Source organism: Petaurus breviceps, unplaced genomic scaffold (assembly GCF_028583685.1).
Source record: "Petaurus breviceps papuanus isolate PSGF00001 unplaced genomic scaffold, PetGlider_PUasm1.0 90804, whole genome shotgun sequence".
NCBI lineage: Eukaryota > Metazoa > Chordata > Mammalia > Diprotodontia > Petauridae > Petaurus > Petaurus breviceps.
Genome location: NW_027187348.1, coordinates 2,275,118 through 2,292,885, shown reverse-complemented (window position 1 = coordinate 2,292,885; position 17,768 = coordinate 2,275,118). Strand labels below are relative to the sequence as shown.

Below are 17,768 nucleotides of genomic sequence, written 5' to 3'. Positions count from 1 at the left end.
TAAAGATGAAAGCTATCCAAAAGTGGGATGGTCCAGTTCAGGAAGATGGTGGACTCCTGATCACTGACGGTCTTCATGTGGAGGCTGGGTGACCGTGTACAGGAGATATTGAAGAGGGGGACGTTCATGGATCATACTGATGGTAATAGATGATCCGTAAGGTCCCTTTTGCCTCTATGAGTGAATAGAGATTCTAGGATTTCAAGTTTCTCTTGAGAGACACAAAAAAATCGGGATGGGTTCCCAGGCTCCTTACTAGCAGGGCTAAAAATTCAGAGACATGAATCTATGACAGGTATGAGACTTCACCAAGAGGTAGGCTGCTGTCCCCAATGACAAACCAAATAAGCGTATTCCAATCCCTGGAGACATGGGGGTGGGGGAGGAGGGAAAACAATTAAAATCAGAGCATGTTGAAGTCAGAAGAGACCGTAAAGTGAATTTAGTCCAATTCCCTCATTTTAATAATGATGATAGTCGGCATTTACATAGCATTTTAAGGTTTGCGATATGCTTTAAAAACATTATTCCTTTTTTCCCTTTACAATTACCCGGAGAGGTAGGTGCTTTTATTATCCCCATTTTACAGATGAGAAAATTGAGATGAATAGAGGTTAAGTGAATTGCCCAGGGTCACACAGCTCAGTGGTCATGTGAGTCCTAGAAAAGGACGGCAAATCCACACAGCTAGTCAGTGACAGAATTGGTGGAAGGGTTTTTCTGCCTCTGCTCTTTTCTACCTCACACGGTCCTGGAATTACATGTCCAGCTGCCTCATTCAATTCAATCCAACATACATTTCTTAAGTGCATACAATGTACTGGCAAAAGAGAAGTGCCCAGAGCTAGGATTCAGAAACCTCTGGGAGTGTTCCAAGAGAATCGTGCAGAATAGGGGAGGGTTAGCTGTCTTGGTAAAACTCCTCTTGCTCCCCTCCAAACATGCACCTTCCCCATTGACCCTTGTCATAGACCTCATCCACAATAGCTCAGGGGCAGAAGATCAGTGGTTTTTCAGTGTCCAGGGTCCCCTTTCCCTCTCCCCCCTGCCTCCAACTCCCAGGGGTGGTTCTTCATTTGGAAACTGGACAGCTTTCTGGAAGGCTAGTGCCAAAGCCATGAGGCTAAAGCCCAGCCCAGGGGGCAGTCTCTGTCAAATGGTCATAATTACTCCATTCTCAGGAACTCAGACAGAAAGGTCGTAGCATCTAGGAAGCTTGCCCATAGCAGAGAATCAGCATGCCTCTCTCCTCTTCAGTGGTTGATGACTCACCCATGTTTGTTTGGCTCTGTCCCTCATCCTTACCTGCATCTTAAAATCCAGACCCATCTCTCCTCCAGTACAGCTTCCTCCCTCAGCCGCAGCCCCTGCCCACGTTCTCTGACAATAGATTAAGATGATTTTATCTTTTCTATTAGGCAGTGATTGCAAATCTCTCTGGGTTCATTAGTGGTTGGATAATCCCTCCAGATTTATTAGTTCAAATTGCTTTCTCCCTTTCTCTTCTTCCCTTCAGACCATACCAATTTCCTTTGCTGTCTCAGCAGCTGACCGGGTTTAGCTCCAAGGCCCTTAATTCTTCACACCCTCTGTCCAAACTCCCATCAATCCTAAGGAGGATTCAGCTCCCACAGCCAAGCCCGGAAGGCCTGCTGGAGGAGAGAGGCTCTCTCCTAGACTAACGTTCAGAACGAGTGCAATCAATCTTCAATGGTATAATGCATGCCCCATTTGAGGGAGTTAGGCCAGAGCCATTTGGGCCAATACTCCCTCTCTTGCCAAGAAAAGAAGAACCACAGCCTCATTTTTTTTAGAATTGTCTAGAAAGACAACACCTAGTGGGAACTTCCACTGTTAGGTTCACCTCCCCTTCTTGTGATCTCAGTTGGCTACAAATCGACAACTTGATGATTAGTATGCTAAATTAACCTTCCAGGATACAGAGGCAAGATTCCAACTCTCAATCATTTTACCTTTCTCTCTGTCTCTTCACTCCCCGCTCTGGCCTACTAGATCCAAGAGTGAGTGTTTTGTAGTGGAAACAGTCCTGAATTTAGATTCGAAAGACCCTGGGCAACTCAATTGAATTCCAATAAGCATTTATTAAGCCTCTACTGAGTATAAGGGGCTGTGCTAAACACTGAAAATGCAAACACCGAATGAAAAACTGTCCCTGCTCTCAAGATTTTACTGAGGAGATACAGCATTTAAAGAGATCTGAGAAGGAGATAGCATTACTAACTAGAGGGATTAGGGAAAAGTAAAGCACTTCATGTTTGGGCCTCAATTTCCCAAACTGTAAAATAAAGGATTTTGAATAGAGGAAAGATTCTTAATCTTATTTTGTATCATGGAACCCTTTGGTTGTCTGGTGAAGCCTATGAATCCCTTCTCAGAATAACATTTTTAAATGAATATAACAAAATATATAGGATTAGAAAGGAATTCAATTATATCAAAATATAGTTATCACAATATATATTTTAAAACAACTTCATAGACCCCAAATTAAGAAGTCCTAGACAGGAAGATTCCTAAGGTCTCTTCCAGCTCTAAATCCTACAATCCATTAAGAGTCCTCTACTTCAATGACAGCCAGCTCCTCCACGCCCTGCCATTTTCCTTTCCTACTTCTCTACTAAGGCTGCTCCCTCAAATGCCATCAGTAATTTCCTAATTCCTAAATTCCATGGCCATTTTTTCAGTCCTCATCCTCTTTTGACCCCTTTTCAGCATCCACTATGATGATCACGCTTCCTTCTGAATGCTCTCTCATCTCCAGCTTTCTGAGGCATCTAACTCTCAGGTCTCTCCTCCCTACCTCTCTAACAGACCTTCTCCATCTGTTGCATTGTTTACTTTTCCTCTTTCCAAACCTTAAGATAGATGTTGCCCAAGATTCTGTACTTGATTTTTATTTTCTCTACAAGTGATCTCTACCACTCCTATTACTTCAACTGTCATGTCTATGCAGATGACTCTGAAATCACCATCTCCCACAGTGACCTGTGACTTCTCTTCTGAGCTCCATATCTGCCTTTCTAACTGTCTATACATCCCCAATGAATATACCATTGCCACCTTGAATAAAGAAGTCCAAATCTGGACTCCTAATTGCTCCTCAAAACCTGCTTATTCTTTACACTTCACCATTGTTATCTTTAACAATACCATTCACCCAATATCCCATACCCTGTACCTTGGACATGTTAGCTCCTTGAAGGCAGGGACTGTTTACCTTTCTTTGCATCCCCAGCACTCAGCACAGTGTGCTGGGGATACAAGGAGGATACTCAAACATAGTAAGCACTTGAAAAATGCCTGTTGACTGACTATTGACTGATTGGAATTATGTTTGATGCTTCTTCCCTCTTCTCTCTTTCCCTTATCCAGGGGCCAAGCTCTGTTGATCCCACCTATATTAAGTCTCTTATGCCTGTTCTACTATTCTTTCTCACTGACACTACCCTCGAACCAGCCATAGATACCACCTAGAATGCTGCAAAAGCTTCCATGGTTTTCCTTCTTCCACTTTCTTGGTCCATCAAGCCATGCCTCACACCACAGATTAATCTTCTTTATTCATAGGCCTGGACATTAAGTTCAACAGACAACTAAGTAGACGCTATGTGCAAGGCATTGTGTTTGATGCTGGGGATACACAGTCTAAAAGCAATATGGTTAAGAAACCAAATAGAGTAGAAAAGATAAATACATCAATAAGTATGCTACAAGGTAGAATGGGACTGGGGCCAAGGAGAGCCCAAGGTGTTCTGCAAAATTTGAGAAGGCAAAAATCCTTTTCAGTTGGGAGGGGATGAAGAAAGGCTTCAGAAAGGAGGTAGTGCTGAATCTCGAAGGATCTCAACAGACAGATAAAGAGGGATTGAATTTTAGGCATGTATAAATGGTTCATTGGTTATTGTCCTTCATTCTCCAAGAGGACCAAAATGACATCACCATGCTAGAGTCAAGTTTCAGTGTGTCTGACTATGGCCAATCAGACGATTACAAGCTCGGAATGCTCCACCACAGGTCGGGCACAAATAGTCTGTGTGAACACTTGGGGTGGAATCTCCAAATATGCACATTCTGTGTTTCCTTTGAGTTGTGCTTTACTCATAGAGTACAGCACCTTCTTTGATGTGGGCATGCCATGCTGAGTGGTCCTGTGCCAGTGTCTCCCATGTTACGCAATCAATTCCAAAGTCCTTAAGAGAGATCTTGAGGGGTGGCTAGGTGACACAGTGAGTAGAGTGCCGACCCCAGAGTCAGGACGACCTGAGTTCGGATCCGGCCTCAGACACTTCACACACACACACACACACACACACACACACACACACACACAAAACCTAGCCATGTGACCTTGGGCCAATTACTTAATCCTAATTGCCCTCCAAAAAGCAAAAAATAAAAAAGAGAGACCTTGAGCATGTCCTTGTATCGCTTCTTCTGACTACCATGTGAACACTTGCCCTGTGTGAGTTCTCCATAAAGCAGTCTTTTTGGAAAGCATACATTTTGCATTCCAACAATGTGGCCAACACATCAGAGGCCTGGACATTAAGTTCAACAGACAGCTAAGTGGATGCTATGTGCAAAGCATTGTGTTTGATGCTGGGGATACACAGTCCAAAAGCAATATGGTCAAGAAACTCACAACCAAATAGAGAAGAAAAGATACATCGATACATCAATAAATATGCTACAAGGCAGAATGGGACTGGAGCCAAGGAGAGCCCAAAGTGTTCTGAGAAGGCAAAATTTGAGGAGGCAAAAATCCTTTTCAGTTGGGAGGGGATGAAGAAAGGCTTCAGGAAGGAGGTAGTGCTCAGTCTCGAAGGATTTCAACAGACAGATAAAGAGGGATTGAATGTCAGGCATGCATAAATACAGAAATGTGAAAAAGATCAGTGCCTTGTATATGATATATGCTTAATCAATTACCATTGAACTGTCAAATTGAACTAATAAAAGCGGAAACTACTAGTGGTCCATTTTAATAGAAACAGAGAGGTAAAACAGTGTGTGGTAGGTTGGAGCCAATTTATGGAAGGTTTTAAATACTAGTGCAAGGAATTTGTATTTTATCCTATTGGTAATGAGGAACCACTAATGGTTTCTGGCATTGTTAGAAAGCAACACAGTCAGAATCATGGGTTAGGAAGATTATTTTGAAAATTGCATGAATGGTGGATTGGAGAAAGAAGACTGAGATCAGAAAGTCTAATTAGGAGTCTTTTTCAGTCAAGGTAAGAAATAATGAAAATTGAAATAGGGTGGTGGCAGCATGAATGATGAGGAGGGGATAAATAGGAGAAATATTGCATTGAGAGAATCAACAGGGTATGGCAACTGTTTAGATGTGGAAGGTGAGTAAAATGGGAAAGCCAAAGGAGACTAGGAGAATTGTGGCAACAACAAAAGAAATAGTGGTTAGAAGAAAGGACAAGTTTCAGAGAGAAAATAAGTTCGGTTTTGGATGTATGAAGTTTGATGTCAATCAGGCAGATGGAAATGTCTGTCAGACTGTTGGGAATGTGGGACTGGAGATCAGAGGAGAGATCTACGCTGGATGTAAAGACTTGCAGGTCATCCACACAAAAGTGATCACTGGAGCCAAGGGGAGCGGAAGATGATGACAAGACAATGAATGCAGAGGAAAATTCTCCATCCAGTCAGAATCTTCCCCACCATCTCTCACATTTGTTCCCTTTTCTCTACTCAAACTATAACCAACTGTTATAGGAATGTAAATGTTTAAGATTTTCCCTGCCCCTAGGTTAAGTGCACTTGGAGCCTGGCGTGGGAGGTTTGTTTTTCAGGAATGCCCACACCTTGGTGCTTTGTGATTGGGCAGTGGGTCAAGAAGGTTGTTACATTCTCTGAGCCAGGAGAAGGCTATATAAGCCCTGATGGGAGGCTTTGCTTTGGGGATCACTTTGAGAAGTGTTGTGTGACTTGACCAGACGAGACTCTGGGCAGCCGTTGCTGAGCCCCCCGGCTTTGAAAATCCAGATGTTGATGCTTCCCTCTCTGGTAACTGAGATTTGGTATGGATGTAATGGTTGAACAGTTTGGAAGTATGTCTGCTTGATCTGTTTCTCTGTCTTGTAACTTCTGTCTGTAGACTCTGAAGTTTGGGGTGCTGACCTTTTCCCCCTGAACTAGGTAAATAATATATGTTTGATTGATTAAAGTAAGCTTGCTAACCCATTTTGAGTTGCTTTCCTTTAGAAAAGCAGATCTAAGAACCTGTGTTGGTAGCCACCCTGGGGATGTTGAGGTGCTTGCTGCTACACCAACCTAGTTCAAGTCCTCCTCATCTCTCACTGGACTAATGAACTAGCATCCTAACTGGTTGCTTGACTTTCAGTCTCTCTCTTGTCCAACCTATTCTAAACACAACTGTCCAAATAATTTTCCTGAAACATAGATCTGACCATATCCCTCGTGTGCTTCAGAAGCTTCTATGGTTCATTAAAGCCCATTGGACAAAATGCCAAGTTCTCTGATGTTTACAGTCCTTCACTACTTTCCAGACTTAGTTCACATTATTCCTCTCTATAACTGCCCTAACTTTTTTCCCTAAATGATATTCTAGCTCTGACTTTCAGGCTGAGCTTCATGTTTGAAATGCACACTCATTCCTCACCTCTAACCCCATGTTTGAAAGGCACTCACTCATTCCTCTTAGAAATCTTAGAGTCTTTCAAGGCTCAGCTCAGGAGCCACTTGCTCTGGGAGGCTTTTCCTGAGCACTCCAACCCTCCCCCCAATTATTAGCACTCCTCCCTCCTCAAATTATTTTATGTTACTTACCTGTTGACATTTTCATCCCCCACGATATTTAAGAATAAAGATAGCCATGACTATAATAGGTTCTTAATAAATAAATTCCTGTTAAATTGAAGGGAGTGTCAATGGTATTAAATGATGTAAAAAGGTCAAAGGAGGGGAGGACTGAGAAAAGGTGACAGTATTTGATAACTAAGAGGTTACTTATGTGCTCAGGGGGAAGAGTTTCAGCAGGGAGACCAGGATACAAGCCAGATTGCAGAGGGATGAAGTGAAGGCAGCAGAAACTGGCCAGTAAAGGGGGAAAGAGAGCACAATAGTTTGAAAGAATAGCAAGGGAAATTGTTATTTGGATTTGAAATTTGCTTGATATTTTTTAAAGATAAAAAAGAGCACAATAGTCTGAAAGGATAGCAAGGGAAACTGTTGTTTGAGTTTGTGGTTTGCTAAAAAGATGTGGGAAACATAAGCAAGTTTGTAGGTAGAGGGTAAGAGGCCAGGAGAGAGAGGGCAACACAGAGAAGGAGGATGATTAATGAAACAGGGTACTAGAGGAGACAGGAGGGATTGGGATTTAGGTCAGAAGTAGAGGCAGTAGACATGGAAAAAGGAGGGCCATCTCCTGTCACTCCTTCATTCCCAATTATTCAATGATTATTTAATTGAAATCCAGAATCCTTAGCCTGACATTTAAAGCCTTCTATAATTCAGCACCATCCTAGCTTTCCAGCTGCACATTCTTCTCCGTCTTTGAAAATCAGACCTGGGATTTCATTAGAGTGGGAAACTCCTTTATAGGGGAACATTCTCTACAACATTTAACCTTAGAGAGTTGCTTAGAGTTCTAAGACAGTAAATGACTTACCCAGAGTCACACAGTCAGGATGTCACAAGTGGGACTTGAACTCAGAACTTCTAGACTCAAGAAGGTCAATTCTCTGGATACTATGCCATACTGTATCTTTTTCTAAACTTACCTTTTACTAATTGCATCCATATATCCTATTCTCCAAGAAAACCAGGCAGTTCCTTCACACACCTCACATTTTCCTATATTTTGTGTCTTTGTTGCCATTGTTTCTTAGACCTGGAATGTTCTGTCCACTCCTCCTTTAGAGATCTAACTGCCCACCTCCTCCAGAGGAAGCAGAGCAAAGCTCACAGAGAAAGAAAACCCAGTGATTTACAAAAATGCTCTCCTCCAAACACCTCTGTGATGTAGATGTTATTATACCCATTGTACAGAAGAGGGAGAGAGGTCTCTTTATATAGCCAGTAAAAGACATTGGCAGAGATGGGATCTGAACCCAGGACTTCTGACCCCAGATCTACTTTCTCTTTCCACTAAATCACACTACCTCCCCTTCTTTATAAAGCCTTTCCAGATCCTCAAGGGAATAACAACCTTTTCTTCTTCACATCTCACACAATATTCTGCTTGTACTTTCTTTATGCTTTCATCATGCATTATTTTATTTTGAGGATTTTTATTTTATATTAATTTGTTATTATAATGTTAATTTGTCATATTATTAATATTTATTAATTATATTATTATCATTGTTTAAAAATTAATAAAATATATAATATTAATTTGTTTTGAGAATTATGTGTCAGTCTGTCAATATGTATTTATTAACCTCCTACTATGTGCCTGAGGTAATTTCCCCCACTAGATCATAAATTCTCAGGAACGGAGGACCTTGATTCATTACCTAGTACTGTGCTCTCTGTACACAATTTTTATTATTGTTCAGTTATTTCAGTTGTGTCTATCTCTTTGTGACCCCATTTGGGATTTCCTTGGCAAAGATACTGGTGTAGTTTTCCATTTACTTCTCTAGTTCATTTTTTTACAGATGAGGAAACTGAGGCAAACAGGGTTAAGTGACTTGCCCAGAATCACACAGTAAGGAAGCATCTGAGGCCAGATTTGAACTGATAAAGATGAGTCTTCCTGATTCTTAGCCCAGTGCTCTATCCACAGCTCCACCTAGCTGCCCACAATAGCCACTTAATAAATTATTATTAAATAATTAGCCACCTGGGTCCCTTTGACCCTGGAGCTGGACCTATTCCTGTTGGTTTTGTCTCTGTTCCTTTAGCTCTTGGCCAATCTCTGGGTTTTTGTCCACCTGCTCATAACATGTGTCCATTTGGCTACTGTCTGACTCCTTACCTGCTGACCTGCTGTGGGTTCTGACCCCTTGTCTCTTTCCACATCCCTTGATTCTGGCTTAGCCACCCAGTTGCCCAAATGTACTTGGCAGGAGCTGACATTGATCCTCTACCCTGCCCTCTTCTTATCAGGTAGCTGATGGGCCTTTTTCTGATTGGGACTGCAGACAAGTCCTGGACTAGAGGGAGTGGGGGAAGGGAACAGCTTCTGTGATCAAGTGTCTTTGAGTTTGACATATGCCCCTCCTGCTCCCTGTTCCTTCCTCTCCTATAGATACTCAGGCCCCTGACCTTCTGCCTGTCTTGTCTTCTCTTGCTGTCGTATCTTTCTGATTCTCTGACACTGATCTGCTAGTATGGAATTTGCTAGTCTACTACTTTGTGCAGAGGTCGTGTGTTATAATGATTCCATGGATGAGCCCTGGGTGAAGACCCCAGAAACCCAAGTTCAAATCCTGGCTGTAATACATGTTCATTGGGTGACTTTCAGTAAGTTGTTTCTCCCTGAACCTCAGTTTCTCCATATTTAAAATGGGGATATTGCTTGTAGTGCCTATCTCAAAGGGCTGCTGTAAGGAGTGTACATTGTAACTCAGAGTTCTATGATGGGTGGAAATGACTGTTACTCCTGATTATGGAGCTACTCTGGCCCCCAAACATGGGCACCTTTGCTGCATTGCAGGACTTTGACATGCATTGGCTCATCTAAACCCAGTCCCCTTCCCTAACCCCTCTTAATTCCAGGGTTTTCTATTATTTTATTATTTTCCAAATTACTTGGGAAACCTCTAAGCTGGGGCTCTCCTCTCCTCAATGTGATTCTCTTCCTGGACCCACTATTTTGGGAAAGACTACAGTCATGTATCCCCTTGCTCCAATAGCTGTCTCCTCCTCACCTGCTACACTGCTCCCTTTCTTCCTCTCCATATTCCAGAGTCCATATATGTGGCATCTTCTGCCATGATCAGAATGTAAGTTCCCTGACCGTAAGGACTGTCTTGTTTGTATTTGTATCCCCAGCACTTAGCATAACACTTGGCACACAGTAGGCACTTGACAAATGGTTTTTCATCCATTTGCTTGTTTATTCATTCATTGCCACATTCAGGCAGTTTGCTAGCTAATGAAGGAGATAAATAATCTAGTCTTTATTTAGTCTCTGACCACAGAAGTAGGGGAATTTGGAATATAATGCAAATATATATCATATACAATAATACAGGGAGGTGGGACCTGACTCTGTTATGAGGGGAGCTCTCCATTTGGAGAGTACTTATATAGCCAGGTAACTTACTGGTAACAGGGTTTTAGAGAGTTGTCTCAGGAACCTAGAACTTAAGTGATGCATTCATGGCCACACAGTTAGTATGAGTCAGAAGGAATACTTGATCCCAGGTCTTTCTGACTTCAAGGCCAGCCTTCTATTCACTATGTGACATTGCTTCTCATGCATTATAGAGGTGAGAATAAAGTTCAGTGTGAAGTTCTGTCTGATAGTTAGTGAATCAAAGGCTTCATGGAATGAGTGATGGCAGTATAGTGGAAAAAATCATGCACTCTGAGTCACAAGATCTTGGACCTTCACTCTGTCATTTATTAGCAATTTGAGATCTCTTTGCATTTCAGTTTCCTCTTCTGAAAAATTGAGGTGGGGTGTTGAAAGAGTTGAAGGGTTCTTAACCTTTTTTGAGTCATGGACCACTTTGGGAGTCTGGTGAAGAATAATGTTTTTAAGTAATTGAAGGAAAAGTTAAATTTCAGGTAGAGATGAGTGAAAATAAAGACTTTTTTTCTCTATGTACTAATTTCTTTCCTTCCTTCCTTCCTTCCTTCCTTCCTTCCTTCCTTCCTTCCTTCCTTCCTTCCTTCCTTCCTTCCTTCCTTCCTTCCTTCCTCCCTCCCTCCCTCCCTCTCTCTCTCTCTCTTTCTTTCTCTTTCATTTTTTCTTTCTTTCTTTCCTTTGTGAAGGGGGGAAGGTAGGGTAATTGGGGTTAAGTGACTTGCCCAAGGTCCCATGGCTAGTTTTGTGTTAAGTGTCTGAGGCCAGATTTGAACTCAGGCCCTCCTGACTCCAGGGCTGGTGCTCTATTCACGGCACCACCTAGCTGCCCCTACATCCTAATTTTTAAGGAAATTAGAACCCCTAGAAATATATCTATGGACCCCTTGGAGACTTGTGGACACTGGATTAGTCTTTCAAGTCTCTTTCAAAGCTATATTCCAGGATTCAATTACCCCATGAGTTGGGTTTTATAGGATGGGTAGGAATTCAGCAGACAAAGATGAGAGAAGAAGATATTCTAAGTACAGAGAACAGTATGAGTAATGTGTAAGGGCTGATAATTGCTGGACAGGTTCAGATAATGCATGTATATGAGACCTTGAAAGGTTCTCCCACCCACCCATCCCTATCATACCTGCTCACATTTTACCTTTTATTTCAACCTCATCTTATTCTCCCTTCCTTTCTAGGCAGTGAGCATCTCTGGGGGTGGGGGTGGCAATGCAGTCTCATCTTCCTATCTACTACAGTGCCCCTCACAAAACTGGCACTCCAAAAATGTCAGCTGAACTGATTAGAATTAGGTCCGAAGTTAAATTGTACTTCTGTAGGAAGCATAGGGTGTAAAGCACACTAACCCTAAAGTACTGAGCTTGGAGTCAGGAAGACTTGGGTTCAAGTCCTGCCTCAGAGACTTAAGTAATAGCTGTGCAATCTCACGGGCAAGGTGCTTAACTTCTTTGTGCCTCAGTTTAAGAGAACTGAATTGAATGACCTTTGAAGCCCTTTCCAGTTCTAAACCTATGATCTGTGATCATAGACATGATCTGCTCAGCTAATTCCATCTTAGGCTACATTAGCTGAAGTAGGGAGAGAGGATGCTACAATTGCACTGTACCCTGGTAAGTCAACATTTGGGATATTGTGGAGTATTGGGTTTAATTGTGGACTGTACTTTAATAAGGGTTCTGACAAGCTGGAGCAAGTGCAGAGGAGGGCAACCAGGATGATGAGGAGATGAGAAAGCATGCCATATGAAGATCAAGGATCTGGGGATGTTTAGCCTGGAGAAAAGAAGGCTCAAGAGGTGACATGATACATGCCTTTGAACAGTTTAAGCACTGTCATGTGGAAGAGAGATTAGACTGGTTCTGTAGGGACCCTGAGGGCAGAATGAGACCAAAGGGTAGAAGTGAATGGAAAGGTAGGTTTTAGTTCAAGTTAAGAAAAAACTTCCTAACAATTAGAGCCGTTCACAAGTGGAATGGACTGCCTCTGGAGCCAACGAATGAATCAATGAAACACTTATTAAGCACTTTTTATGTATATAGCACTGTGCTTCAAGTTGAAGGTACAAATTGGAAAATAAGACAGTCCCTTGCTTTCATGGAGTTCACATTCTAGTATGCAAGACAACAAATATGGAAGATTCCAGCAGCAAGATAGATGGAAAATCCCTATGGTTCTTAGAGTACATGTGGCAATGCCTCTTCTGTAATATCTTTTCCTCTGACAAAATCATTTCATCTTTTGATATTCAACCATTTATAAAGTGCCAAGGACTTTAGTGGCAAGAACCTTCATTTCTGAGTCTTTAGTAACTGTGGCTGAAGCATCTACAGGAATACATGCCAGGGTGCATCTGTACAATGGTTGCTTCCAAGGATGAAGGCTGAGGGTACTGGGCTGGGAGTGTTATTATTCCTAAGGCTCTTGGGTACAGGGTCCTGGACTGCCTCATCAGGGTCTGAAGGGAAATGATGGTCAAGGTGGTGGTGGTGGTGATCTGATATGTCTGGCATATGCTGTCTCTTGTCTCTTCTTTAGGGTGCCTAACTGCTTCCTATAGGCTGGCCTGCCTGTTCTTTGTATAGTAGTTGGTAAGCTTGGCTACCCTTTCTCTAATGGAGTTGCTTGAACTGATGATAGCTATGGAGGTTGGATTGGAAGTAGGACTAGTGGTATGGGGAAGAGCACTGCCATTCCCAAGGATCCTGTGCCTATCTTCTTGTTAGTGGTAGTTGGTCAGCAATTGTCACTGGTAATTATGAGGAAGGTGAGCCCCTTTTCCATAGAGAGTTAGTTCCCCACAGGCACTTACACCTCCAGAAGAGGCTGGATGGGTAACTGTAAGGGTGGTGGTGGTGGTGGTGGTATTCATGCTTTGGCTGGAGATTGGACTCAATGATCTCTGAGGTCCACCCCAATCCTTCAAATTTATTACACTGATAAGTAATACACACAAACATATTGTGGGATTTTGCAGATCATCTATTCCAGCCTTCTCACTTTTTAGAGAAGGAAACTGAGGCCTTCAGGGAGACAGAACTGGCAGAACAGATAGAGGGCTAACCATGGAATAAGGAAGAACTACCAAGAACTCTCTACACTGATTAACTAATTAACAAACTCTCACTTTCTCTCTCCTCTCTCTCCTTCTCTCTCTCTTTCTCCATCTTTCTGTCTTTCTTTCCCCCTTCTCTCTCCCTCCCTCCCTCTGTCTCTCTGCCTCCCTCTCTCCATATACATATGTGTATATGGCAAAAACTCTCTATGTCTGTTTCCCTCTTTCTCAAACATACATACATACATACATATGTGTGTGCTGACAGAAAGACATACAGAGAGAGCTATTCCAAAATGAATGTGTATGTATATACACATACATACATATACACATTTACATACATATATACTTACATATATAGCTATTCACTTAGCATACTGAAAGATATATATTTATGTTCCATCATATTTATACTTTACTATAGAGCTGTGATATATTTATCATATTATTATATATGATCATATATTTATATGTTAATGTCTCTCCAATTATGTCATATATTTGTGCATATATGGAAAGAGATAGACACAGAGAGAGCTATTGCTATATAGAATACAACTGTAAAATTACTTAATATTTAACAACTATTTAATAAAAATCAATATATAATATATAGCTATTAAAGGTTAAAGCAGTGCTAACACTTTTGGGACACCCTGGCCATTCATTCTGCACAGTGAATCATATATATTTATGTGCATGTGTATTTATGTGTACATGCAGGCTTCTAGCAATGAAAAAATCTTTCAGGCCATTGATCAAGTGACAAGTGTTGATTGAATGCGCACTGTGTGAAGAGGCCTGTGCTAGGCACTGTGGGAAATATAAAAAGCTGTAAGAGTCTCTCCCTGCCCTTTCACAGGTCATGGTCTCTTTGGGGACATGTGACAGAGACAGAAAAGACAGCCAGGTAATAATACATGGGAGTGTTTGCCTGATAAAGGGAATGTATTGTAGGAAGGAGAAGGTGTTGTGGATTCATCATTTTTGCATGAGAGGAGAAAGGGTGACCTGGAGACAGAAGGAATCCCTGGGAAGGTGCATTGCTTCTGTGAGGATGCCCTGTAATTGAGACATTCAGAGCAATCACTACCACTAGGGACAGATGTTGTTTGAGAACGAGGTGGCTCTGGACATGAGGCAGTCTGGCACACCTTGAATGAATGATCTTCCTCTAACCTCCCCCCCCCCTTACTGACAGCTCTCCCTACCCCCATTCTGCACAACCATGCATCCCATTTAGGTCCTGCTCACCTCTCTCTGTGGCCCCTCTCTATCCCTGAGCGACTTTTCCTCTGGCTCCCACTCCAACTAGCCAGCAATCACATCTGCCACCACTTCCCATTCTCTCCAGCACACTGATGCTGGCAGAAATAAATATTTATAAGCTCCTACTGGCTGGACAAGGCCCTCGGTGAGCAGGCTGGCGCAACCTCCTCTGTGAGATCAGAAATCGTTTTATTATTCCTAATAGACGTCTGTCTCGTCTCGTCTCGTCTCAGCAAGCAGAACGCTCATGTGGGCTCCAGAAACTTCACTTGCTGCCTGGGTCTTGTAACTGTTCTATTTCTAAGCTTCCTTTTCCTACTTGAATAGTATCATCTGTGCTCTGTTTTTGCCCATTTCTCCCTACACACAGGCTTCAAAATATCTTATTCCTATTGATTCTATCAATCAGAAAGGCACTGCCAGAGGTCAACTCATCCCTTCCTTTGCCTCCGAGCAGTACTGGATCTGATCCACACCAGTTGAATGAGTGCAAGTGGGGATTTCAAATGGGCTTTCTTATTAAAAAAAAAAACCCCAGACAACCCTATGGTCATCACTGGGATCCTAACTGCAATGTCTTACAACCCAGCCGTTGGGGCTGAGTTCCCAACTGCGTCATCACCTTTGTGGTTCCCCACTTGCATGGAGAGGGGATGCTGAATATTGACCATACCCTTGATAGACTAGTGCTATGTGCGGCATGGCTGGCATGCCTTTTTTCTTTGTAACTCTTCTCCTCTGTTTCTCATAGGCACTGGAGGTGGAATGGAATTGTACTTTAATCTCTCGCTTTACTCTCTTGCCAACTTGCTCAGGCGTTCCCTGGATCCTGCCTTATTTAAAGTGAACTTGTCTGTGTGGCTATAGGAATAGGCTAATTCTTCTCTCCTTGTTTACATGTTAATGCTCTGATTTTTAGAGGCAGTTCTCACCAGAAAAGCAGGAGAGCTTTTGTCCCCACTGTTCGCCATTGGTTGGCAGGCAGGGCAGTGTGGAACAAAAAGAAATCATCCACTCACAACAATCTACCATGCTACCTGGCACTGAAAGTGTGTAAACATAGTAATGTGGACATTACTGTAGAAGGGATGCCTGCATCAGGCAAAGGGTTGGATTAGATGACCTCTAAAGTTCCTTCTACCTCTAAGCTTCCTGGATGCTCCATGTAATTCCACAGCAGCTTATGGTCTGTAGACACTTGGAACTACAAAGAAGCAAAGATCACGTGGTTCATCCCTGATAATATTAATAATAATAATAATGTCTCTAAATCATACAGGATAATGGAGAAGCTCTCCTGTTCTCAGACTTTGAAGAAAGAAGTCTACCAGGAAGTCCTTCCTAGAGTCTAAACCAGACTCTTTTGTGGCAGAGCAATTCAGGCATGAAATGTTCTTCTAAGTGTGAAGCTGTAGAATGAACAAATTGCTTGACTCAGAGTGGAACATGGCATGGATTCTAAGCTTGCTCCTTGACTTACTTAGGGTTTTCTAATAGACTTCCTGTGTGATCTCAGGATTAAACATTCTGGATCTCAGCTTCCTCACTTGTAAAATGAAGTTGTTGGTCCAGATGCAGTTCAATAAACCATTATACTGGGGTCTCCTCGAGGGCAGGGACTGTTATTGTCTTTCTTTGTATCCCCAAAACTAAGCAATAGGGAAAAGGCATGACCAGACCAAAGCTACCATGTAATTCCACTCCTTAACCTTTTTGATGTCATGGACCCCTCTGGCAGCTTGGTGAAGCCTATGGATTCCTTCTCAACATAATGTTTTTAAATGTATAAAATAAGATACATAGGAAGGTGAAGGAAATAGTTTTCAACATATTAAGAACATAAATTTGCAGACTCTGGGCTATGCTTTAGATGATCTCTAAGCTACCTTTTAGCTCAAAGATTTTGTTATTCTTAGTTCTCTACCTTGAAATTGGCCTAGAAAGTTGAAAATTCATTCATTATTTCATTCAACAAACATTTGTCAAAGGTCTTCTCTGTGGAGCACCATGCTAGGTGTTGAGGGAATACAAAGATAGATAAAGTATGATCCTTGCTTTTGTAGAGCTAACTGTCTAGTAGGGGATGGGATATATACATGGATAGCTAGAAGAAACATTACTATACAAAAAGTGCATTAAAAAAGGCACAACACACAAGGCTATGTGATGTATGAGAAGAAGGGTTGTTACAGATTTGGGGGACTGGGGAAAGCTTCTCAGAAAAGAATGTGGGGCAGCCAGGTGGCCCAGTGTGTAAGAGCACCGGCCCCCAGAGTCGGGAGACCTGGGATCAGATACGGGCTCAGATACTTAGCACCCACCCAGAAATAACTGGCCATGTAACCTTGAGCAAGTTACTTAACCCCAATTGCTTATTAAAAAAAAGAATGTGAATGCCCAATAGCAGGAAAACCAACAGTAAAAAGATCTATCCATAACTCTGAACAACTGGAAAATATTCTCCATGGTCTGTGACATTTACCTGAACACATTAGATTCTCTTTCCAGATTTATATTTGAATACAAAGTTTAAGAATGACTGGATTTGAGGATTCCAATAGAATAGACCATTTATTTTATTTATTTATTCATTTTATTTTATTCATTTATTTATTATTACTGACATCTTTATAGCTCTCTTAGACTTCCAGAGAATACACATTCAACCAAGGTTACCCCATTTCAGTAAATTGGAAAGGAAGTTCTTCCTAGAGTCTAACTTAAACCCTTCCAACTGCTATTTAAGTATTCATTGGATTTTGAGCATCTCAACACATCAACATTTTCCAAAATATTAGAATCCAGTGTTTTCTTGGGCTCCTTACTTTTATTCCCCCTACTACCTAGTTCCTGAGCCATAGTCAGTCATAGTCTACCAATACTAATTAATAGTACTCTCAATGAAGAAGGGATAAAGTGTGAAAATGTCTTACCAGATTAGTGAAGATGTATGTGTAATAGGCTGATACCATCCCCAGTTCAGCTGCCTGAAAACAAGAAGAAGAAGAAAGATTTAGAGGGGGGAAAACCCACTGGACAGTGACTGTACCTGCAATGTCTAAATCCTTGCCATTCTCTCTGAGTGGTCTACCCTCTTCAGTACCTTGGAGAGTGGAAAAATCTTGACTCTGCTCCAGCCCTTGCCTATGACCGAAGGGATGGAGAGGAGAA

At 42.0% G+C, this 17,768-nt stretch overlaps 1 protein-coding gene across 1 annotated transcript in view; it reads right to left on the bottom strand.

The window, feature by feature from the left end:
* The window catches only part of GRIK4 (glutamate ionotropic receptor kainate type subunit 4), a 287,881-nt gene that overhangs the window by 248,195 nt on the left and 21,918 nt on the right, over positions 1 to 17,768 (bottom strand). Inside the window, exon 3 of the mRNA XM_069070250.1 lies at positions 17,531 to 17,584. Coding sequence (XP_068926351.1) covers positions 17,531 to 17,584 — 54 coding nt within the window. The remainder of the gene's footprint in view (positions 1 to 17,530; positions 17,585 to 17,768) is intronic.